Below are 26,712 nucleotides of genomic sequence, written 5' to 3' on the forward strand. Positions count from 1 at the left end.
GTTGATTTTAACTGGCTATTTTGTGGTTTCTTTGGAAGCCAGATAAAGCCTGTTTCCGTGTTGTAATGTTCCTAAATATTAGTAAAACGTATGTAGCAATTCCAAAAAAAAAAAAACAAACGATGATTTGGTAGGTTTGTTACATACCTACATTATATGAAGGATTGCAACGCATTGCCATACACCGACACAAAAACGCGGATGACGTAGCACGGCGGTTCAGGTTTAGTCAGCAAGAGTCTGAAACTACCCATTTCTTCCCCCGAGGGAGTGGGTGTCCACGAAGATTCAACCGCATTAACAAAAAAGAACAGGTTTGTTACATACACAATAACTACTTCAATCAATAAATACCTTTTTAGTGTATTCACCGTGAAATATTCGAAATACTTTCACAGTAAAGCTCTAACTTTAATTCTATTCAACAAACATTTGCACGCGTAATTCTAAAACGTAAATAAACCAAACCGCGAATAACAACCAAACAGACAAACATAACGAATGCATATTTCTCATAAATGTTTGTTCAGGTAAAAATGTGTACGATTAAAATGTTCAAAAAAAACAATGTTAAAAATATTTATGTAAAACATTGTATTGTTGAACGTAATGGGATTGTGACGTCACTATCTATGTAAATAAATTTCGTAAAATATGTGCAAGTTCAGTAAATGTATGAAGTATTTTTGAAAGCGATACTGTTGTATTTGAAGTGTATTGCGCCATCTTGCTTCATAGGAAGTAATCAAGATATAATTTATTTTATAGGTAATATAATTTATTTTACCTATTTAATACCGAATTAAAACTTAGTTAATAAAGAGAAGAAACCACAAAACTTTGTTTATCGCTGTCTAAAAGTACGCAATTACATAAATAGATGGCGTAATTACCAAAACCGCTTACAAGTGCCGCCTTCAAATAACTTCAAAGAAAAAGGCAGTGGTACAATCAACAACGAAAGGCACATGATAATAAATAATTCAAATCATAATGATCCAACCTGCAAGCGTAGTGACTTACGTGCGTTCCTGCTTTTAATAAGGGAAAAGGTTCTTTCACAGAATGAACAAAGCTGAATATTAGTAAAAAGCATTAGGTATATGAGACAAAATATTAGCTCGTACATTATTTACACCTCTCTGAGCGGTATCGCCAAGGAGTCCTTTACATGATAACTCAGAAAAGAAAGTCGTCAGTTGTTTTTAATAGACAGTCAAAAATAGATGCTCCGTATTTTGTTTGGAATCTATAACATAAAAAAATGTGAAAAATATTCTTTTAATATATCCTTCAAATATTGGATAAAAAGGTTTTTTTAATTGTATTTATAGTATACTTACTATACTATACTTCCTTTTCATACGAATAAATTTAACATATACGACATAAGTTTACCAGATTTTTTTTTGTGTTTTAAATATGCAAAACAATTTCAAAGCAGTTGATTTCAAGTTCGTCAAATTCAATTCTAAAGGTTTTTTCACAGAATGAACAAAGCTGAATATTAGTAAAAATCATTAGGTATATGAGGCACAATTTCAGCTCGCACATTATTTACACCTCTCTGAGCGGTATCGCCAAGGAGTCCTTTACATGATAACTCAGAAAAGAAAAACAAAATTATGTCATTTAAATATCATTCCCCTTGATTTAAAACATACTATTTGCTACTTAATGATGCAACAGGCATATTTATCGGGATTGCCTGACTAGTTTCGGACCCAACCGGAGTTCTTTGTCGTTAGCTAACAAGGCTGACAAGGGCGATAGTTACTACAAGAACTCAATTTGCTGCTTTTAAAATCGATGACTTATTGTCAGGCCGTGTCTATTAATTTCGCTAACGTTTTTCTTCTAGAGTGTACCGGTAAAAGATCTGATATGTAACATGTGTAGCTATTACCCTTTCGTTACTACATCTGCGGCCTAATTAGAAACGTATACTTAGATAATTATTTTCACACTCAATTGTGAGTAAATAGGTTAACTAAATAAAAGAGGTTTAGAAGCTTATTCTGAAGGGCTATTATCGTCATATGCATCGTTACGTGTTTGTTGGGATCGTTTGGAGGTGTGTTCAAACTCTCAATACAGCAGAAAATATATCATCCACAACAACAATATTAATATGATCACTATTATTATATATAAGATAAAATGAAAAATTTAAGAAAGCACCAATAGTAAAACTCCCTCCGTAAGTCTAAGACTACTCTCACACAATTCGATTTTAATAAAAAAAACAAACTAAACCGATACAGCCCAATCGTTTCGAGAGCTATATGTCATCGGTTTGGTGTTATTCTCGTGAAAGCGCAACAAAAAGAACTAAGTACAATCACATTTTTAATATTACATTGTAAGTATTTAGCATAGTAGATTTAAGTAGTATAACTAAAATATTTGGTTAAGTTTATTATTTGAATATCAGAAATGGTAGAATATAATAACGTCTATTTTACCTATTAATTTCTAACAAATTTGCCTATCTTCACATTTTTATTAATCTTCACATCTAAACATCTACTTTATTTCAGGAACGATTGTCAAATAATCCAGAGCATACGCAATAATTCCCTAGTTTTATTAGAAGTAATAAAACCAGTGCGTTTCAGTTCCGTGTCTGGCTGTCTGTCTGAATGCCGCTGTCAAATTGTACGAATACTCCATGGTGACGATATGGTGACATTTCATTAATCTAATTGTAATGCGCTTTAAAATACTTATTTAACTACATGCTGGTATCAGCTGTAGTCGTAATTATGATACTTTAAAGAGATAGTTTGCACTTTTTTTAAGAATGTGACACACCTATGCATAGTTTTTTTTCAATCTCAATTAAGTCAGGTTTGTATTAAGATTAGACTCTCCTTTTACTTATTAAAACAAAACCTTATACACACTTATCACGAATTTTGTATAAACATACACACTAAAGAAAAATATGTATGTTCACGAAGTATCCCCATAAACTTTTTCACTTACCCCGCTGCAACGGCACTTTTAAAAAAGATCGTATGCAAACGCAACAACAACAAAAACCAAGGCAAGGATTATATAACCTCAAAAGTAACATAGCATGAAGTTTTCAGCTCTTAAAACACCTTATTTATTGCACAGAAAACATTTACGAGACCACATATTCCACTTTTATAACAATTTTATAGTTCCTTAAAAGTCTGTCCGTCACTCACTGAGATTTTAAAACGACGAAACAAGAAATTTTCTCGATTTTAATTTTAGAACCCTATGCGCTAGTAAAATTCCGAACGTGAATTGTGACATTTACAAGCCGTTAAAAAAGGAATTTCATAAAAGTAATGATTTTGGAACGATAATACAGGAATAAGGCTAGATTTGGTCCTCTGTAGAGTATTATGACTTCGCGTTATTTTTTTCCTTGATGGCAAAGCCTTTGAGGCAAATATTTGTAACAAACTAATTCCTACTTAATAAACTTATTAAAGTTCTCCGAATTATTATTAAAACACCCGAGTTCTTACTAAATAATAAATGTGTCAGCAAATTGTCCATAAAAAGTGTAATGAAAAACATCGTTTGTTAAAGTCGTCGTCGTTGCATCTCTTTTTGAAGGTAACCTTCAATTATTACAGCACAGATATACTAAATAAACAGTAACAACCCTACTAAAAATTAAACTTACGTTATTAATTTAGATACGTAAGGGTTGGCACGTGCTCACTTTGCAAAGATCAATTACCTTCCGCTATCGCTCATCGTGCCCTAAATAAGTGATAACCCTTGACTCAAATCACCATTTAAAGACGCATCAATTGACAAATAGCTATCTTTATCTACCGTTACGCGTACCCCAATTCTAACGAATCATTTTAAACTTTAATATTTGTTGTTAAGGTTTATTTATGATTGGAGTTTTAAACTGCATTTGTAATTGACTCGCTCATTCAATTTGTTTAAGTTATACGATTGATTGTAATGAAATGCTTTTTACTAGTAAGACTATTAATGAAATCGAATTGGTTTATTGAGACCTACAGCAATGGTTAATTGATTAAAATGTTTTAAAGTAATTTAAATTAATAATTTAATTAATAAAAAGAAAATTGGCGTATATAAGTGAATGTTGAGGCAAAGAAATAGAGAAGACAGGTAGTAGAGATCAAAATGGAGGAGAAAAATAATGTTTTTTTTTCTGAAAGACAACAAAATAATGTCGCAGTCAGCCAGACACGTGAAACACTTATCAAATAAGTAATTCTTGGCTTAAAAAACCAAGGATTTAAAAATAATCTTATACTAAAATAGTAGGTACAGTTATAAATACCTACGTATAAAAATAAGCAAGATCTATAAACAGAAACTGCGATTGATGTAAACCCGAACCAAGGAACTAGTTTACGCGAATTAAAAATAAAGATCTATTTATTGCAACACACGTTTATATTTTGTGTTTCTGTGCAGTAGTATATGCCAAGGGTTCGTCTTCACTAGTTAAGTTTTAATATATGTTTAGGGCTCCATACCCAAAGGGTAAAAAAATAACTCTTTAATAGAGAAATTGCAGTTAATCCGTCTGTCACCAGGTTGTATCTCACGAACCGTGATAACTATACAGGTGAAATTTAAGAGGAACGTTACGACGTGACAGTTTTCGTCGATATATGGGCCCGCTTGCACCTCGTCTTATTGAAGAAAAAAAAATACATAACATAGTATACAGTATCCCTTTGTACGGAAGCCTCTGTGTCCCTGGTACTTATAATACGCACATTACCTTTCTTCCTTATGTTCTCTTTCAGCTAAAATCAGTGGATCCACTATAAGCAGCTTTTTTGCTGGGCATTATGGCGTTGAGGAACTGCTCTCCCACTTGAGTGCTAGTCCCATGTTGTGCACTAGGAACAAGAGTCCATTGATCCAGGTCCTCAATAGCATGTCGCTTAAGCCTTTTGGTGTTAAACTATATATAAAATTTAATCTATTATGTCTCCTCAAATTACTGCTCTCCAAATTGTATTCTTTATCAGGCGATACCTATTCTCCTTATCAACGATTAACTTAAAAGAAACAATGGAAGGAGACATCTAGTTCTCAATTAATTGATAACATACTAATTGTTCTTTAAAAGTATGTAATCAATTAAGTTTACACACTTACTATTACATTTTAAATAAGCTAATTGCTAAATACGCTATCTGAGGATTTCCTAAATTAAGCTTAGGAACAAGAAGAACATACATTTATATAGGAAACTCATAATTCTGTCCTCATGTATCCATCCATCATATGTTTTAAAATCCATTTGCACACACTTTTCGTATGATTTCAACTTTTCTAAACTCACACCATGCGGTCAAATTGAAAGTTTCCAAGATTTTGAAGTTACAAACTCCAGACATAAATTTAGAGGACTTAATGTCGCATTTTGGTCTAGTCTAGCTAAATAACGATCGTCTTGCTACACATGTTAGGTATAAGTAAGACAAGTGGTTGACATTGTGAGGAAAATGATACTTCTTATACTGAAATAAATCTATACAGGTCCAAAAACAAATTGGACATAAAATGTGCATGAGATTATTGGTGTTACAGATTTTATTAGAAACAAAGAATAATGCGTAATATGGGATGAATGAGAATTATTTGAAACACAATTCGAGGAACAAGATTCCTGACTATTACCTACGAGTATGTGTGGTTTTGGATTCGGTATTTAGAGTACCTACTCGGATAACCCAAAAGAATAAATTGAAACAAAGTCGATGATCACAATGCAGATAAATGTACACTTTTTTTGCAACTCTTCTATATTTTACTACTGTTTAAGTTTAAACCTTCCCTGAACTTCTACGAATATTTAAAGACTAAAATAAGCCGAATCGGTTCATTCATTTTTTTATTAAAGAAAGAATAAAATAATCTATCGTTATCGATACGCAGCACGATCTACATATAAAAATATCAATCCAACTTATAAAAACCTCCGCTATCAATTTCAAAGCACACCGATCAGTCAGTAATAATCTCGGATCGACACCTTAATCCCAACAGTTGCGACACCCATTGATATTCTCCAAGCCTACTTATATGTAACACTACGTAAAACTCATTCCCACGGGAATGCATCATTGACATCGTTACGTGTGCCGAACACTAAAAACAAATGACGAACGCAATGAATAATAAACTCGACGGACCACACGTCAGATTATAGATTTGTACTATGTTATGATCTGGGGGCCTACTATCTAATCTCGAAGAATTCTCATTGCGGTCGTGGAAGAGTGACAGGTGTAGAGCGGTGTGGAACGGCATCTCTTTTCTACAAGTACAATCATATAGCTTTAAGAGATGGTGGTTGGATCTGTGAAAACTATAAGTGTGATTGTTGCCTTTGTAAAAGCAAGATAACGCTATGTGCTGTGTATTCCCATCTCGTTTAAGTAATGTTGACAGTCTTACTTAAAAAACAAGTAAAGGCCAATTTGATTGCCTATACGTGTTCAAAAATATAGTCAAAATATACGAATTACGATCGATCGAATAAATCTACAATCTGGCTAACAACGAAAATCTTACACGGGGAATCTTTTAAAATATTTTAACTAAAATGCCTTAAGATTTATTGCGATTTTCACTTATGCAAGGCGTATAAAAAAAGATTCAAAGCGTTCTTTAAAACGAGATAAACAGCTCCCGCCTTTGTTATTCCCTGGCGAATATTTCTTAATACCACTTACCTATTTCATTATAAATTCATACAAGGTAACGTGAATCTTAAATTAATCTAAAGATTATCTTAAGCTCGGTGTGTTGAAACATGCGTCAAAATAACGTTTACAAGAATAAATGCGTTACCTTACAAGAAGGTAATTGGATAATTTAATGGCGGCCCGCGCTAACGGCCAATTCACGACTCACATTCTTATTTTGAAATACGAAATTGGACAATTTATGAACGCTTTCGTTGACATTTCTAAATTTAAAAATGGAGTGAATCTTTTAATCATCTGATTCCAAATATAAGAATGACATTGCTTTTTTGTTTTTTCTCTTTATGTGTAATGCGTGTACGTACAGTTGTTGATATTGGCTTTGGACAGCTGACTAATTTGTTGTATTTTATTTTTAAATACCAATTTATTATGCCAGCTGACTCAGTCTCGCAAAATTGGACGGACGGCAATTTCGTGTCAGATGCACCGGATGCATATAACATGTATTTGAGAACATTATTTTTGATAAACAGTAAATATTTGTTTTACAAACAACAAGCCAATGCGATCTTGTAAGAAAAACTATTATGTTATGAAACGTTAATATCGTTTCGTGTCATCTCATCCAAAACACTGAAAAAGATATCGGTCGTCAGTGAAAGTGACGCTTACATCCCAAAATACCAGTAAAAAAGAACAAAGAAAAAAGCGGGGAAATACGTTGTTTTCCGTATTAAATATAGTTTTGATGACCAAATCCGTTCGGAACCAAGAACTTATACACCTCGGCTCTTAAATTACCTCACCTCACCATTCGCTACACAGTGGTTACCTGACGAGGGCCAAAAGCCACTGTCATCATTCGATCCTTGCACGCAAAAAGTATTTGTGCAGTCCTCGATTCCGTTTACCAATAAGTAAAGTACTCACCGATAACTAACAGGCGCTCTTAGGTTAACAGAGGCCTCCCTGGACGGCTGCCGTCTCCTCTTGTCCCCCTCCCGCCAGCTCGCGTAACTCCTCGCGAACGACGGCACCCCACAATCCGTCACATTCACATAATCCACAGACAAGTCCACAGTATCATTAAAAAAGGTCGTATCATTGACGAACTCATTAAACTCAAAACTATTATTAACGTTTGTTGTATTTTCGAATATGGAATGATTTGAGGGTTCGTAGACCCCGTTGTGTTTTGGACTAGAATATACGAAGACTCGGTTTAGCTCGGAGTCGTTCTCAGTTTTGATGTGAAGGCTCTCGTGGGTGGTCGTGTTCTGGTGGTAGTCTTCGTAGGAGGTGTACCAGGCCTCTAATACTGCTATGTGTGAGTCGAGGTCGCGACAGGTGAGCCGGAACTCGTTGTCGTGACATTGTTGCTCTTCCACTATTTCTGGAACAAGGAAAGGAAATTTATAAAAGTGGTGGATTGACTCGACGTTCATCCTGATACTGCTTACTTTAAAACACTTGCACTTCTTTCTGCTACTGGGTTTCAGTTAGTTTTTATAACGACTTCGTCCTAAATGGACGATTCAAATCAAAATCTAAAATAAAATCGGTACTTCCTTCGGCCTAACCTTGTCGCTTAGATGTAGGCGTATTGTTTACAACCAAAGAGTATTACAATTTCATGGCTAATATTTTAGGCCTATACCTACATACATTACTCTGCTAGTGCGATTTGCTTTAAAACAGTGACTCACGGAAATTTGCTTATAAGATCTAACATATGATTCTTAAATGCAAAAAAAAAAACGGTTTTACCAAATTCCTATGTATACGAATACGAAATTTATTTCAATCAATAGAGTTAAATATCATAGGCCTAGCCTTTTTCCCAACTATGTTGGGGTCGGCTACCAGTCCAACCGGTTTCAGCTAAGTACCAGCCTTTTACAAGGAGCGACTGCCTATCTGACCTCCTCAACCCAGTTACCTGGGCAACACGATACCCCTTGGTTAGACTGGCTGTCAGACTTTTACAAGCTTCTGACTATATACCTATATACCTTTTGCAAAATTAAATATGTATTTCGTCATGTTACGATATTTTTCGACCCTTGCCGTTTAATTGCTGTAATGGGTTCAGCCTTCTTTCTTCCTTAAAGCATTTTATTGTCTTCTAGATATCAACGACTGACTATCAGATCGTCTACTACCTCGTCTTAGGGTATTCTTATGATTGTTGTAGAAGCATGACGTAGAACGGAAGAACTGTTCCACTGTAGAACTGGTTGCTGATTTTCAGAATGAAGAACAAAGACAAAGGTAAGCAAATTGACGCTTTTAAGTTTCAAGAAGAATAAAGAAGTAAAATGAGAAAATCACTCGTCAAAGAGCTGTCTGATACATTCACAAAAGCAAGTTTTATACACACTAACATAGTCAATTTGAAGTCCTAATTAAAAGAGTTAAAATTACCCTCACGCGTATAGCATTAATATTAGAGTTAAGGGATTCGGGATAACGGCCGCAGATATCAATGGCTAAAACGTGATCAACGTCAGACATTGTACATTCGAAAGTGACGTTCAAAATGTTACCTTATGAGACTAACTAATTAGGTAAAAAAACTATTAATCAAGGACAGAGTAAAAGAAAAACAACGTTTTCGGAAAGCACGTTAAATTGAGGGCCCCCTTGTTATTTATACATATTTGAAGGTCGTTAGAAACGGGACATTCTAAAATGACTTCGATCTAAAAAGTTTAATTTTAAAAACTTTATGAGTAATATTATTGCAGGTGTTAAAGAGAGATGAAACTCTACGCCGTGTATTGCGCTGTAACCCTTCCGCAACCATAAAACATTACTTTAAGACGTGGTCACCCTACAACTTATTATTTAATATTTATAAGCCTAACTTGCCTAACTAGCTAAGACCAACTTTTCTTTGATAGATTTTCGCTTTATTGATATAAGATCTTCATTTATGCACTTATAAAAATTAATTGAAAGACGAAAAATATATCTTTATGGACCCATGAGATACTTTTTGTTTGATTTATTCAATTCGTGGTTTGTTTACATTTACCTACTTATTTTAAATATTCGTAGAGTTCGGATTTCTGATTACCTTATGTTTCACGGCAGTAAAAGAGGTCGCTTTAGCATATCACTTTTCATTACTGTTTAAACATTCAAAAAGTCATTAAATTATCTGAAGATTAGTTTACAATTTTAATGGAATGATTTGAATAGATTTTTATGTGATTTTTAGAGTTCCATATCCACATACTGAAAACGAAACGATATTACTACGGCTCCGCTACGTGTCCGTCAGTTTGTATCCAGACTCTATCTCATGAACTGTGATAGCTTGAGAGTTGTTTTGTCAGATGATGTATTCGTAGCAACTACACTATAATAAAAAAAATATCACTGTCATTAACTTGATAGGAGACTAATAACTTACTTTACTCTCCGATTAATATACATATAGATTCCACGAAATAAGTTAAAATGAAAATGTAAATTTTGCCATAAAAATTAAGTTACCATTGTAAATTGATTAATTGATCTGTTAACCCTCCACGCTCTCAGGTGCATCGCTTAACATACACTCAACCTGTCGCGGCCGCGATTAATATTCAATGGTATAACGGACCACAAACAGATGTCTAATTAGGGTTGACACTTTTAGATTTTAAAGTTTTGTATGTATGTTAATGATGAGTAAATATTTTTTAAATAAAATGCGTACACGTTCGCTTATGTTGTGTGATATGTTTATGCAATCAATTAATTATTTTAATAATTAATAACATTTTTGTTTATTGATACAAACTTTATAAACAATACAAATGACTGCACAGATAGTCGGTTAACCACCGTGCAAGACGTGTACCTACCACCAATGCGTATACTGAGTCCAGATTTCTTTGTACGGGACTTAAACATTTGTCAAAACCTCGCGACACATAAATTAAAATCCGTAGTACAAAAACGCTTTAAAAAAGAAACCTGGAATATTTTTTTTACAGCAGAGTGGACATAAAATTCAAAAGACAGTAAATTAAAATGCATCTGTTACTATACCTACCTATGTCACTCATTCGATTTCTCCTAAAAAGAAAAACTTCCTCAAAAATGTATTTAAAAAAAATCATCACCAAGGTGACAACCCTAGAACAGCAGTAAGTGTTTTACTACGTATCACATTAGAATATCAAAGGTCTAATATAAATTCTAATGGATTGTCAATGTTTATACTTAAGCTTTCATAATTTTAATAGTTCCCGTGATCGATCGGACACGTTTACGATTTGTTTATAGACACTTTTGTTTATAAATTTAATAACGTAAACTATTATAGGCATAACTGTTATAAAATGTCTATTTTAATTTTCAATGTTAAGGCTAAAATACGTTTCTTTAGAAGTATTAGAGGTAGAGTTTTTGGATTATTTATTAAAATGTGTGGAAGTCGATTATTTTATGAAAACTATCTGACCCAGCAAAGGCTCTTTTACTTGCATATTTCCCAGGAGTTTCTTTAAAAAAAAAATGACAGTGTGGACTTGTTTTCTAGGATAACAACCTTCATTGAGATATTTTTTTGTTTAATATTACACCGAGGTTTTATTAAAGCCCCTGTAGAACGTATCAATTAACTAGACACAGATCTCTTCTCATTGAAACTTCATAATTCCTTTAAAACTCAAAATCAAATTCTCCACAAAACGTATTTGCTAGTTCGTTCTTAATTATAAAGCCAACACGGAACTGCACTCGAACACAAACAAATGTCCATTAAAAATACAAAATGGCTTCGAATTTCCAGTTGAATATACCAACGTAACAATCCAAATAGGAACAGAGGTCTGGTACCACCACCTCAAAGAGACCCCAAGACTTGGACGTGGAAGCGGGACAGCGCTCTACATGGCAAAGAGTGGCATCTCTCTCACAACTACAAGTAAGTCTCAGTACTGGTTGAAAGTTGGAATCAGCTGTCGAATCGGTGAGCAACGAATGCTTTTATCTGCCAAAAGATCAGTTCGATAAACCGGCGCGTATTGCTAAAGGTAAACGGATTTGTCTTATCTTTTGCTGACTTTTCTGTTAGTGTATCTTTGCATGAACTTCACGACTTATCTTTTTCTTCCGAAAATATTGCTTGTGCAAAAAATATAAATAAAATTACTTATTCCTCAATCATCAAATGTTTACAGTATATTTTACGTATAATTACTTAAAAGGAGTCTCTCCTTTTAAGTAATTATGTACATATGTACGTTACATTAATTGAACTTGTTATTTAGAATTCTTGAAAGAAAATTAGAAAACAACTGGTCTAGTGACCAGTTGACTGGCCTGTTGATCTAGTGGTTAGTGACCCTGGCTGCTATACCAGAGGTCGTGGGTTCGATTCCCACCCAGGACAAATGTTTGTGTGATGAGCACGATCATTTGTTCTGTGTCTGGGTGTAATTTCTCTATAATATGTATGTATTTAGAACTATATAAGTATGTTTATTATTTGTCTAGTACTCATAACACAAGCTCTGCTTAATTTGAGACTAGATTGCGTTGTGTGAATGTTGTCCAATATTATATTATATTACAAGTATATGCAAAATCTGCGAGCTGTTAGTCTGGATGTGTTGTGCATGAAAGATAAACGTTTGTGAAACCCCTGCCACACAAGGTTCAAAATACTTACGACGAGATTCGTTTAAAAAACCACCCATTCTGTTCTACATTTCCTACTTACAAATCACAATAAAACATTACTACTATTCTTATAAGGTGTCACAATATCAATGCATCAATAAAAAACCTATTCTAACACGATTATCTATCAATGAAACTACACTAGTGACCAATAGTACCAATACAGCACGCATCGTAAATGTCAGACAATATTAACAGCTGATAAATATTTACGATCACTTACAAGACAACGATTTTTATCGACTCTTTCCTCTGATACCGTAAATAAACAAAGTTTCACAATCACAAGAACGGTTTTACATATTTTTAAAATGTATGTGTTAATATCGACCAGTGTAAGAAGAGCTGTGATGAAAATAAGTGAAATTTTGTTTTCTAAGCTGTGTGCTACTGAATACTGGACTTGAATAATCCCTAGATATAGTAGTTTATAGACGAAAAATAATAATACAACAAGATTAAAAACTCTACCATTCGACTTTCGCAGTATTCTTCACATGAATCTACAAATATCTTTCTAAATTTCACTGCTGAGTTGAGAATTTACTTCACCAAAACAATGATTTGATTAACTCATCTAAGAGCGTAATATTCTTGTAGTTACGATAAACCAAATACGATGATATGATTAAACAATCCTACTTTGGTTTGCAACTAGCACTATAATGACCGAAACGACAATGCGACAGTTTATAATCTAATCGATAATGCTGGTGAGCCTCAATCCGCGCTTTTGCATGTTTTTATAGTCAGATACAGTCAAACTGCTCACATGCGACTATAAACAGCAAAACACTGCAAGAAATAGCATAAAAGAGCTTAATTTTGTAATCGATGTCTGACCAAAAATTTGCAACTTCAGATCTCAAGTCATCTGACATTCTAATGGTATCTCTTTTACTCTCGTATTAAGAAAAAAGAAACAAATATGTAAACTGTTGATACATTTATTTTCATTTATAATGAGTTTAATTACCAAACGCACAACATAAAATTTTAACCGCAAACAAGAATTGGTATCATTTTGGACAACAAACAATTTCGGAATGCAGCCACGCAACTTTGAACCTTAATCTCTTCATGTTTTAATTGGAAATTAATGAAAACATACTGGGTAGCTACCTAGTACCACCGAGTCCTATAAATCATTCAACATGATATATGATTGGCACCCGAAGCATGTTAGTTCGTTCACGTCGCGCCGGCAAACGTGTTCGTCGAGTACAATGTGTCATGGCGCCGGACTTTTTCTAGTAATTGAATAGCTAACGCCACTTGCCAGCCAGTGCGAATACCGCAACTATAGGCACGGAGTAAAAAAGTTATAGAAAGAAATAAATGAACACGATTATGTTATAAATTTGAAATCTACATTAGAGTTTCTTGTTTCATTTTTCATGGTTAGGTATGTATATTGGAGAAATGGGTTTTTGAAATGACATCCCCGTTAGCGGTGAAGCCCTAAAGAGGTGTGTTTAACTTTTCTGTGTGAATGTCAGTTTATAATTTGATTAAATTAAGTAATTTTTAACAGCCTGTGTCCTCAAAATTTTACTCCAGCCCAAAAAATCTTTTGTGCAAAATTAAACGGTTAAAAATTAAATACCCAAACATTTTGCTTTCTCACACCGAATGGACTTAAACCCAGGATTTTATGTATCAAAGAAGTCCTGGTTTATTCGTAAATCCTTATTGTGCGTCGCTTGCATAATTCAAAGGGCCAACATTCCCTCACGGGTAGCCCTTTATATTATTAATGCATGGTGTATTCTACTTATGTAAGCTGGAGGTTTGGACCTTTTTTCGGCTCATTTTGTAAGCAATGAGCGTGTTATGTCCCTTAAATTGGTAGCTTAATAAGAATTTTAAGTGATCGCGTCGTGTGGTGTGATGGCGCACTGTCAAAGCTTTTGGGACCTATTGGTATTGTCTGTATATGTCGTCGTATATTTTGGTTTCGTCTTTCGGTATTTTTTGGATGAATAGTAAAACATACCCTGACTTTACTACAGTAAATATTGTTCTTGAAATAAAGCCTTGTAAGCCTTTTTCAGTTTTAAATAAGACTTAAAGACTTAATAAAGACTAACTGCTGATAACAGTATCTTTTATAATATTTCTGCATCATCATAATAGTAATAGAATAGATTTTTAAGAAAGCTTTTTCCTCACTGGAACATTGGCGCAATCTATATTGTACTTTCGAGAAAAATCCTACGATTACGAACAAAATCGAATTTCATTATAAACCATGAAATAACTAAAAAGAGTATAGAGTTTACGTAATCAAGGCTTTCATTTGTTCCCTAACAAACGAATGCTTTGATTACGTAAACTCCACGGAATGAACTCATTCCACACGCGACTAAAATTCGCGACTCCAACAGATTGCGAACGTACAAACGCTAATGCAATTTAACCATGCACAGACCGTGCGCAGTGCATCATCCAACCCTCTTTTTTATCCCTTTCACACACACTAATCCGCCTATATCCATCTCACTCCCACAAAACACCCCATCGTGTTGCGAATTCGGATCAACCGTTGCCATGACAACGGGCCAAAACAACGTTATTAAACCACCAGTTTCTGTGGACCTCTCAAACCACTAGACGTTTCACAAAATACTTAAAACGCAAGGGATTAACAAATAAACAGAGCTCAACTTAAAATGGTGGTCGAGCAATCTTAATTATACGAAATTAAACTTTGAGTGGACGTATCAAAGCGCAATTTAGTTTAATGCTTCATTGGAGGTAGACGTGTGCTGTTTTATCCCAGTACTATGTTCCTGTTTATTGACGAGGGGTAGGTAGCCACTGAATATTTGACCCCTCTGGGAGATAATTGCTTCTATCACACTTACACACTCGTAAGTATACGTAATAGAAAAGGTAGTGTTACAGATTGCTTTACTAACCTCTAGGTTTAATATATTTAAGATGAGGGGTCGTAACCAGTAGACATTTAATTGTTTTCATTCACAGATAACAATTTTAGCGATATCAAAAGATCGAATGGTACATTAGCGTTGATAAACAGGAAAATAAGAAAACACATAAACAAATACGAGTAAAGTTCCGGTCGTAAAATGAAGATAGCAACCAAATCACTCTTCAGCAATGACCCGAATGTTGACCATCTCTGATGGCTTAATCAATGTAACGTGTTTCAGCAAAATCCGATCACGCTTTTAATATAGCTTCAGTGTATTGAAATGAAAGGAAAAATAAAGCATAAGCCCAAAGTTTTTCGTCGCATTCAAATTATCATAACATTGAAACATGACATTAAAAACTATCGTCCTATATCGAAACTTAGTGTTATCCCTAAGCTGTTCGAATGTATCGTTTGTGACATTATTACGCCGCTTGTCAAACCTATATTGATAACTGAGCAACATGGTTTTGTAAGTAAGAAATCGACCGAAACTAACTTGTGCGAATTTATTGATACAGTAATCATGGCTATGGATAATGGCTTTCAAGTTGATGTCGTGTATACCGATTACTCAAAGGCATTTGATAAAATTTCTCATCGATTACTCTTACACAAGCTTGAGGTAATCGGGATACATGGTGATCTATTGCGCTGGCTAGAGTCTTACGTCGAAAATCGTACACAAGCTGTTACTATCAAAGGTTTCTCTTCTACATTTATACCTATCACATCTGGTGTGCCTCAGGGATCGCATCTCGGACCCTTAATATTTAATATCTATATTAATGACATTCAAACAATTTTCAATAATTCGAACTTTTTGTTATATGCTGACGATAAGAAAATTTATAAGGTGATTAAGAGTAAAGATGATTGCATCAAACTACAAAATGTCATTTATAATTTATGTAACTACTGTAATAAAAATATGCTTTATATAAATACTAAGAAATGCAATGTCATCACATATACGAGAAAAAATAAATATATAGAATACGACTATAATATATTATGAATAATGAAAATATTAAGAGGGTGTCTGAGGTGCGAGACCTGGGTGTGCAGTTGGATAGTAAACTAATCTTTGATAGCCAAATCACTGCTGTTACGAATAAAGCTTATCGCCTACTAGGGTTTGTGTTGAGGGTTTCTAAAGATTTTAAGCGCTTATCTACATTATTACTCCTGTATAAGACCATTGTAAGACCCATTCTCGAGTATGCATCTATAGTGTGGAATCCGCAATACAATATTTATATTGATCAGATACAAGCTATCCAAAATAAATTAATGAAGCATTTGACATGGAGAAATAATAAACACCCCATAAGTCTACCTTATTTACCCACTCTACAGGCCCGGCGTAATGAACGAGATTTACTATTTTTATATAAAATTGTTAGAAATCAAGTTGACTCTTCTTACCTCCTAAGCAAAATAGGTCTGAGATGCCCGCGTTTCAATGTTCGTGACAAGTTTTTGTTTTATACGCCCACTACCCGAACTAATTATGGTAACAACTTATTTATAATAAGATCCTGCCGCTTGTACAATAATCTAATTAATAATAGTTGTAATTTAGATATATTTTATATCTCTTTGCCCAAATTTAAAAAATCTGTTCACGACTGTCTGGTTCATGCTTCTAGTAATTAATATTATTCCTCGATACGTAGATGTAAGGTAACTTCAATTTTTTTTTATCTAAATTGTTTATATTTGTTTGCAATTCTTTTTAAATTTTATTCAGTTTCGCATTTGGCGCAAATGTTTTAATTTAGTGTGGAAACTGTTCTGGATTGAGTACTGTTTATTTTGTATGTATTTTATTAACTATATTACATCTGTTTGTTTCCCAAATAAAAAAAAATAAAAAAAAAAAATCATCAAGTGACGACAATGAAAGAAGATAAAGTGTCTTGCCCGTTTAAAAAAAAACACATGATCATTTTCGCGCACAAATTCTGTATTTTCAATTTTATTGGGGTCCTTTAACTCACATTTTCATGACAAACGAATAATTCAAATGGAGGCTTAAGTAAATATATTGATTGTACATTTCATACAATTATAGAAGACGCAAGCCATTTTGAAAAGACGAAGACGTCGTCATAGAAAACTGCAGGAAATTCTTCGAAATTCGTCCCCTTACGCACGGGCAATGTTTTACTGTAGTAAAACATTTATATACGTACTTATGCAGATAGATTACTCAGCAACATAAAATAAGGCCCTATCCCCCTACAACACTACTTACCGTTACGGCGTGTTATTTATGCTCATTTATATGCTTGTTGACTGGGATTGGGACAAAGGGGTGCAGAATCAAATATTCCTTCTAGATTGTACTGACAAACAAATCAATAAAAGAAGGTCGGCTCAACTACCAATCATACTTAGAGGCTCATTGCAGATGCGATAAGTCATCAAAGTTGCTGCCAAATTCCTAAGTCTTAAGCAATCGGGTCAGTCAAGCAATATTAAAATTTATTCCTTCATTTCCTTCTGTATGTAAAACTCAACTTCTCTAACACAAACAATCTGGAAGCTACAGGACATAGCTAGCAGTAGCAGGCCAAATAGGTTATATACCTAAAGAAAGTACAATTCAATGATTTTTTTTAACCAAGAAAATTAAATCGCACTCCAAAACTTCGTACCAAAAAAATAAGTCTCCACCCCAAAAATAAATACACGAAACACAAAATTAGCAAAACATTGAAAAGTAGCCCTTATTTCAACAATAAGCAGAAGCCAATATTCTCCTCTTCCTTCCATATCCTCACTTTCACTCCACAGTCAAACAAACAATCAAACAGGCAGGAGTCGGCAGCCATATTGAAAAAAGCTAGTTCGTAAGTGCAAGCTATCGCCAAATAAAAGGAAACCTGTCGGTACGGTACTTAGAAACAATACACGTCAAACCAGCTCTCAGATGTAAAGGAAAAATTGAAGGGATGCTTACTGCTTGTAGAAATCAATTCAGTGTACAAATACCTCTGAGGGTGCAACCCTCGCAGACAAGGGTGGAGACAGCGTTTTGGGGATGAGTGTTTCCATTGGACTGATGTATTGGTATGATTATGCTGATTTTATTGTCTAACTTCTGATTCAGAATATCAGGTAAAGTGACCAGTGTATCTAGATACGTTTCGAAAAAATGAACATCTTTTGCTACAATTGTGGTTGCTATGCAGGAGGTCTAACAATTTTGATATAACCTGAAAGAAAGAAAAGAAAACCAACATAACCCTGGGTGAAAAAAGAAAAGAAGTTTTCGTCTTTTCGAGTCAATGAGCGAGGCTGAAGTTCAAAGATTAAGAGATTCGCTATGGTTGATTTATCACGTCATCATAGATCATAAATATGCTATCTGAGGCTACAAACCACCCAATTAGTGTCTCCTTCCTGATTCAAAGTGTTCCTATTTTAAATCCAAACGACATCAATTATAATTTTATGGCTCACCACTATTTTAAAAATAAATCAAACAGCCATTTCTTTTTTTAAATGTTCCAATAAAACCTAGAATTAGTTTTAATAGTTTTTATTGATAATTCCATGTCTTAATACGGATTTGTACCAACATTGTGACATAAATTTAGGCGGGAATTATGTATGGATTAGGCTGTCAAAGACAAGCTTGAATTAGTGACAAATACGAAGGCTGAAGTAATAAAATTTGTTTAGTCTAGAAACGGATTTTAACGCTATTATAAGGCTAATTTTGTTGCCTATTTAGATTTTTTGGAACAATTATAAAGATTTTGTTATCCCATTAATAGACTTTGGTATTCTATTCTTAAAATGGTTTTGTAAAAATGTTTAAAGGACACGAAAACTTCTGTATTTGTCGTTGTCTAGGCCACTCTAAGTCGCTTGAGATTCAAAATTATATAGAGTTCTATTTACCTTTGATATTACAAATAACTAGAAACTCAAAATATGGGAACCTTAATCTTACAACGAATAGAGCTTCCAATAAGCCTAATAAATATATAGCCCTATATAGCAAACAACAAATTCAATTCGCCGTTGTATAGCAAAGTTTATCTTTTATAAAGTTTGTCCACAATGTCGTGTCGCGTGCATCTGTGTACACCCGCAGCTGAGAGTGACCCACTTCTCTTTAGCTTCCTGATAGACACGCACCGTTCTAAATGAAATTGCTTGTTCATAGAGTGTATTTTCATTAAGATTTTTTTATATTAGCAAATATAAATTTGACGTATGAGATCTAATTAGTTGGTAAGAAAGATTTCTCAAAAATATTGTATACGTATTGTATTAATCGATCGTGGTATAAAAAATAAGATGGTAATAAGACCTTAACGGTCTTGTCTGACGTCACTTATCAGTTCAATTTAGCGAAGAGTGACGTAATCAGCCCACTTTTTATTAATTAAATTATTATTTCATATAATATAAAATAAAAAGTACATTCGAAATATTAATTCGAGTTCTATCTGATACACGAAGTCGTTTTGTACTAAATGTCGGCGATAGAAAAAGTTAGATTTTGGTTTGAAAAAATAATCTTTTGCAACATACAAAAGAAGTTGGTGATGGTGGTTAGTGCTAATGGTTGCCTCAGATTAGCATAACCACTAATCGAATACTTCAAATTAATAGAAATAATAATATGTTCCTTTACACTTTATACCTAGATCATAGAACTGCTAGATACATGATACCCCATCAGTATTAGCTGGACATGTTGATCCGGTTACCTTCAGCAATGAAATACGCTCGCACGACCAACACGACAAATCTATATGATGAATGGAAACATCCATACTCGTTACAACATGAACAAATGGAATCCATACTTCATCTACCTACGAGGTATATCTCATGAAAGAAAGAAAGGAAATATTGTAATTTTTAAAGAGAAAAGTCAGGTAACTCTCGATAAGCGAAGATCGGACTTAGATGAACTAAAACGAAAGTCAAAATCTGAGACTAAAATATCTGAAAAGTCAAAATGAAAATCTAATTTTTATTTCTGATAAAAGTAGGCTGTTTTCCAGACATCCTCACATTTCCCCAGAAGCTGAAGTGGGCAACATTAATCCGGTTGCCAGTTAAAAAATCTTCGCATAAAACTTTGTAATTAATGGTCATCAAGTCAAATCGAATAGTTCGGTTTCCGATAAAATTAAGTGGTAACGATTCGAATATCGAATGGGAATCGAGAAAACTATTTATCATCGCACCCTAAAATTGGTAGAGCAGCTTTTAATGGTCACTGGCAACACATCAAGGTGTGTAACATCACTACTGCTTTGCAACTTGATTAATGATGGAACGTAACTGTCGCTTTCCTTTTTTAAATAAGCGATGCGTAAGTATTTGTAAATGGAACATGTGAGTAGATGATAGCTGTAAAGATTGACAGGAAGAAACTGACATTTGTAATACGTCAAAGTCAAATGAGGCTTTTATGAATGACGTTGCCATGTTTGCCACGCATTAATGCTTCCTACTATGAGAAATCCGAGCAAAGGTTTCTTTTAAATGTAAGTCATTATGAATAAATAATGTACATTAAGTATTGAGTTCTGTGATTCCCGAAGATATTTTCCCTGTCGTGTCTACCCTCTTTATGTCAACGCCGAGATGATATAGGGCTGCAATAAAAAACAATACGCGAAGTTTCAAAATTGACAGTCTTGGCAGGTGAAATCTGCACCCCTTTGCCATGACAAACACTTGAACACTTTCCCTCGTAAGAGGGACAGGAAAGGGAACTGCTATCAGTATGTTTTTAAGTCAATTGCATAAGAAAATTTTCTTATTGTTTTTATTCTGAACATGTAAGAAGTAAATAGAAGTATTTTGCTATATGCAGCGATTGGACAAACCTCTATTTTTACAAACTCATTGTCAAATAACGCATTGCTATCTAAACTTAAATATGGACTTAAAAAGAGACTTTTATGTGTCCTATATGTAAATGATTATAGAAGGCATTAAAACGTCTGAATCATAAAACTGACGCAGTTATAACCGTAGCCACTGCGCTAAAACAATAATCATAAATACACACATTGATTGGAAAGAAAATTATAGCAACACGAGTTCAATACAAACATACATACATGTTCTATAAAATTACAGGGCGGTAAAAAAGTAATCTGGATGAATAGTGAAATTGTTTGTGGCTCTTTGTCATCAACCAGGCTCTAGCATCCATCCATTCATCCAACACAATGGATGTTTCTCCCTACCAATATCGATTGCCGAAATTTCTCTATAAAAAATTTAACCCTCAGCGGATTAATGGCGGCCTGTCATAATTTTGTATGAAATAATCATCTGCGCGAATTCAATGGAAATTATGAATGAGTTTTAGAGGGTTAGAACGATTTGTCGGCGCGTCGTCGCCTGTTCGAAGTTTAAAGCCACGATGATACGTCAAATGTGTAATTTGTGTTCGGCACACGTACACTTATTACTTTTTAATAATAATAGAATTTTGCTGTGAGTTGCATTTTTTTTTAATGATTTGTACACTGATCTGAATATTTTAAATAAGAATGTCGTCTCGAAATGATACATACCTATATCAATTTCTTTTTGAGGTGTTTGTTAGCACTAGTTTGTTAGGCCTATTCGATTCAATTGTTACTTTTGATGTAGGTATGTAATTATCGCTATTCACTTTACATTTGGTGTTTATTTCATGTCAACCACTTCAGGAATAAAAAGCGCTATGCTAATTTAGAGGATCACGTAGAAAAAATCGAAAGCTTCCTGTAGTCTTTCACGTGAACAAAACCTCTGAAAAAAATAGTTATATGTACATAATTATATTCCTGTGTGCAAGCTGTATGGAGGTTTCTCATGATCTGGTCAAAGGACAACCTAATTATAAATCTATTAAATTTTGAGTACGATTGATATGATACGATTTCCAAACGAGAAAGAGAGTCTACCAATTAATTATAAATAGTATCCACACTATCCAGTAAATAATTAATATACTAATTCCCTTCAATCAAAATTAATAAAATACCCATTCATCTTCAGATATAATTTATCAAAGCAGGGTAATTTTCAGGTCTTGACCTTCGATCTAACAAAGAAAGCTCATTTCTATTAGTCAACAGTTGCGTGCCGTGAGGTGTGGTTTGCCAAACCTAATTCATCAAAAACAGAAGTATTTATAGGCATTTGTAGATACATGGATTTAATGAGAATATCTTCCCGTATAGAAGAATAGATAACACAGGCCTATTTTAATAGAGTTCTTTAAATTCTTCAAATAGAGAACTTGGTTTAGAACCTGCACGGATAGTCGAGTGGTTGAGGTTACCAGGCCATACCCACTGAGTGCGACATGTCGCGGATTCGATCCCCGCGTAGGAAAATTATTTTGTGATTCACGAATTTTTTTCCTGAGTTTGAGTGTCTTTTTGTATTCAAATTGAATGTTTATGAAAACATTCGCGAAGAAAGGATTAAAAGTCTTTAATGTGAGAGTTGTTTTTATAAAAAGAAAAAAAAACTTATATCCCTGACCCACAAGTGATCAAATTATATTCAGTAATTCTTTAAACATTAGCTCTACACTACAAATTATACATACATACATATCCATGTTATAACCAATAACAGCAACTTCCTACCAACAACAAGGGTGACAGAAACCCTCAAAGGTTAGCAAATGACAGGTCTATTATCGCAATCACGTGACATATCAAAGAAAATGTCATATCCATACATTTGAATGATCTTAATCATAAATAACGAAAGCAGACATATTATTAGCCCATTTATAGAGATTCAGTGATGTGTTTTCGTTAAAATAACCCGAATATCATAGAAACAAAAGTTTGTGTGTATGTTTGATAACTCCGCACACTTAAACGGTTGGGCAAATTTTGATTAAATTTTACATAGTTGTAGCTAACATTCTTAATTAGCCAATAATCATTTATTAACTTAAACCAAGACACACAGGTGAATTCGGGGTCTAAAGCAAGTAAATACTTACTCGACTATATTAATAAAACAAGGGATCGATTATCACAAACGAATGCGCGCACAAATTACTCTCGCGATATTCCCAATCCTGCTAGTCTTCATTAGCATAGATAAATATAGAGCGTGCTTTTAGGGGGGTTGATAACTCATTCAAACGAGAACGGTGCTTAAAAATGTATACTAAAAGGTACGTATAAATTAGAATGGAATATTAGAAACAAAAGCGTCTTTCCTTTGTATATTTCAAACACAGTGAAATATTAACGTTCTACTACAAATAAATATCCACGAAATACCTGTACGATTTTATTTCTTTGAATTTATTATAACAAAAAGCTTATTATTATTATATTTGTAATGAAAATATGAGTAATGTTCAGGGCAAACACACGAATGTAAATTACAATGACAATACAGACGGGGGAAAATGTGTGGGTTTTCTACTGTAAGTTTTGAATGTATGGCGAAGCGTAATCCTTGCATCACCCTGAGTAATACTAGCTTTGTATTGTGCAAAAAGGATCAGCTGCTAAATAAAACCCTCATCGAATTTTGAATTTATTTCGATATTTCATTATTTATATACGCACCTATAAGTCCATCCACATCGCCCAGACACAACATGAACCACAGCAATCCTACGAGCAAACATCGCGCGCGGGACGCCCTCAACATTTTTCCAAAATCACATCCTCCGCACACATTGTCAACTACCAAATACTTTATTATCGATTATCTCATTATACGCATTTAACGGTCACTCACACATAGTATTTTTAATTGGATTTAAGGTTGAATGGCAGCGTGCGTAAATACGCGCGTAAAATTGAGGGAACGAGCGACGTGAGCGCTCCCTATGAAAGCTTGCGCGGTACTGACCGGGCCGCCGAGCGGTAATACTGCCGAACACTAAACATTTGCAGAATGGCATGTTCGTAGCCCGTAGCACTTGGGAAAGTCCGTGCTACAAATTGATCCGTTTTTCATTGGAACCCTTCGCTTATTTTAAAGTTCAATTTAATTGATGTCTCCATTTCTTGCGTGTCTCTGATTAAGTGATCAGATTATGAGGCACGTTTATCGCCTCATTAATCACTTTTCGGTTAGAAATAATTAGCATGCTTAGTGTTAAATTATGCGTTAAGTTTACGCATAATTTAATGGAAGAAAATTTTGTCTTAACTTTCCTATTTTGGACACTTCTTAACAAATGTTACGAAACAAATTTCCATAATTGTCAAGCTGTTCTAGAATAGGAATTGTTACTTAAATAAATTCTTAAATGAAAATGTCGTGAAAGTTTTTACTTATAATTTAAAACGACGCCTATTTCGTTACTTAAACGAATTTTCAATCTTAAATATAATATATTCATCTCATACCAAAGTAATGATAGGACTGACTTATCTACAATGCTAGGAGAACCAGTGACAAATAAACGGAAAAACCGTTTCGAAAGTGTAAATTAAATTTAAGTCATAGTACAAAACCGTTAATTAATGTTAAACTTAAGTTTTATATCGAAATATTTTCCACCATTGTTTAATATTCAAGTGATGTACATAATTACCTAATAAACACTCGTATTGTTATGCGGTAAAATCTATGATTGTAGGAAGGTAGAGGGCATTAACCTTGATTTAATTGAACGTCAATATTAGCCACAAGTACGTAACATAAGTAACATCAAATTTCAATTAGAACAATAAGTCTTTTTGTACCTGTTTTGCTAATATTCTTGCTTCTTAATTCTCGGTGTTCCGTATCTCAAAGATTATAAACGGACTCCAATTACTGGCTTCGCTATCTGTCCTTTCGTCTGTCACGAGTTTACTCCTCAAACCCAGTGATGGATAGTACAACTGCAATTTTTAGGTACAGATAATTTATTTATGTTGCCTCTGTAAAATGAGCCACGAATGTTAAGCAACGATTGTAACAGTCGTAAAATTTGAGGGTAGTTTCTTTAGGCAATTTGTCGGAACCATCGATGTCGAGAATCCGACTCGTAATACATAGTTTTTTTTTGCATTGATAGCTGTTCTTATTTATTTATTTTCCTGCACTGCAATGTACCTAGTAGAAATATAAGGCGTGGTTAATATTCTAGGCGTACATATCAGAAGGCAATCGCGCTACTTTGTTACAAAATAGTTCACACCACGGTGGTCCTTCCACAAGTATGTTTTGTGTATGTACATGGCTAAGGCTTCTTTATCGGGAAATCAGTGTCAGATACTGTAGTTTTGGGTAGTATCGGTACTGATGACCTCCTGCCGATATGGGTGGCCAATCAGCACAAGTCCATGCAAATGACCCCTGTTTTTGTTGATGGGAAATTATGGAATGGAGTCAATTCATAATTTTGGCTTTCGCTTTGGGATACACAAGGGAGTTTCAGTCATTTACTGTATTAAAACTTGGGAGGATATCGTTCCGTCTTGTGTTTTTTTGTGATCCGGGGCCGCAGTAACACAATCCCGTTGGAATGCAATTATCGCCATGAAAATATTTTTTTATAACCAACGGCTTTGGGAGATTGCTACTCTAATAAAAGTTTTCAGTTTTCCCCCACATTTGAGTTATCCGAAACCTGCGAGTGAAGTTCTTAACCTTACTGAAATTTGTGTTGATTCAGATATTGAAATTTCGCCTCATTATATAAGCAAGCAAAACCGATCTATAAATAGTATCCACGCATAGTCATTCCTCGTTCCAAGTGATTGCCATAAAAAAATTACTTATAAAAATTATTCATTTTCAGCAATTTTCGTTGCCCTACCATAAAACAAGGTTTCCTTCTTCCATTTTCCCGATCCGGGAATATTGCAATCCGTGATCCTTGACTTGCCACGTGCCATCTTTTAATATACAGTAAGAAACAGTAATCTATGTGTATTCAAATATTTGTTTCTTACTTATTTGTTGTAGGATACATGACCAATGTGTCCAGTCCAGTCCCACTTCAAACTGTCAGCTAACATATAAATCCAAAGCCAAAATATTATGATAAAGCGGCGTCAGTCACACCAGCCCTATTATGCCGCCAAGTAGATGGAATGGGGACAAAGGGCCTGCCATTCCCATCACGTTTCATATGTCCCGTCATATAAATTTAGTTTCGTTGACGATTCACTGACACACGTACATATTATTATATGAAACGATAAAAAGACTGATTGAACAGATACTGTTACAAAATTTGGTAGTGGTTACGATTAGGCTATTTTAGTTTTCACTTAACAGGGCGTCTTTACGTTTGCCGATGAAATTGGATCAGTAGATAGATATATTCAAGGTTCTATATGGCACACCATGATTAAAAAACAACATCACTTAATATACGTTTATTTTGTGGCGTTATTCATAATTACTAATTAAGACTAATTACATTACACATAC

The 26,712-nt window shown here is 34.1% G+C and overlaps 2 protein-coding genes across 2 annotated transcripts in view; both read right to left on the reverse strand.

Moving 5' to 3' along the window:
* LOC113501389 overlaps positions 1–3,011 on the reverse strand; it is a gene marked incomplete at its 5' end in the record, with an annotated part of 72,582 nt that extends 69,571 nt beyond the window's left edge. Inside the window, one exon of the mRNA XM_026882520.1 lies at positions 2,989–3,011. Coding sequence (XP_026738321.1) covers positions 2,989–3,011 — 23 coding nt within the window. The remainder of the gene's footprint in view (positions 1–2,988) is intronic.
* LOC113501440 lies at positions 1,422–25,025 on the reverse strand. The gene is made up of 2 exons (XM_026882573.1): positions 23,901–25,025; positions 1,422–8,094 (listed from the first exon to the last, which is right to left on the reverse strand). Exons 1-2 carry the CDS (start codon positions 23,983–23,985, stop codon positions 7,628–7,630), a joined length of 552 nt encoding a protein of 183 aa, XP_026738374.1. The 5' UTR covers positions 23,986–25,025; the 3' UTR covers positions 1,422–7,627.
* Positions 25,026–26,712: the final 1,687 nt, after the last annotated feature.

This window comes from Trichoplusia ni, chromosome 15 (genome assembly GCF_003590095.1).
Source record: "Trichoplusia ni isolate ovarian cell line Hi5 chromosome 15, tn1, whole genome shotgun sequence".
NCBI lineage: Eukaryota > Metazoa > Arthropoda > Insecta > Lepidoptera > Noctuidae > Trichoplusia > Trichoplusia ni.

Excerpts from the sequence above, each read along its gene's own strand:
- LOC113501440 (XM_026882573.1), bottom strand. The coding sequence starts at position 23,985 with ATGTTGAGGGCGTCCCGCGCGCGATGTTTGCTCGTAGGATTGCTGTGG. Across the intron at positions 8,095-23,900 it reads CGATGTGGATGGACTTATAG|AAATAGTGGAAGAGCAACAA; the intron begins GTGCGTATATAA and ends TCCTTGTTCCAG.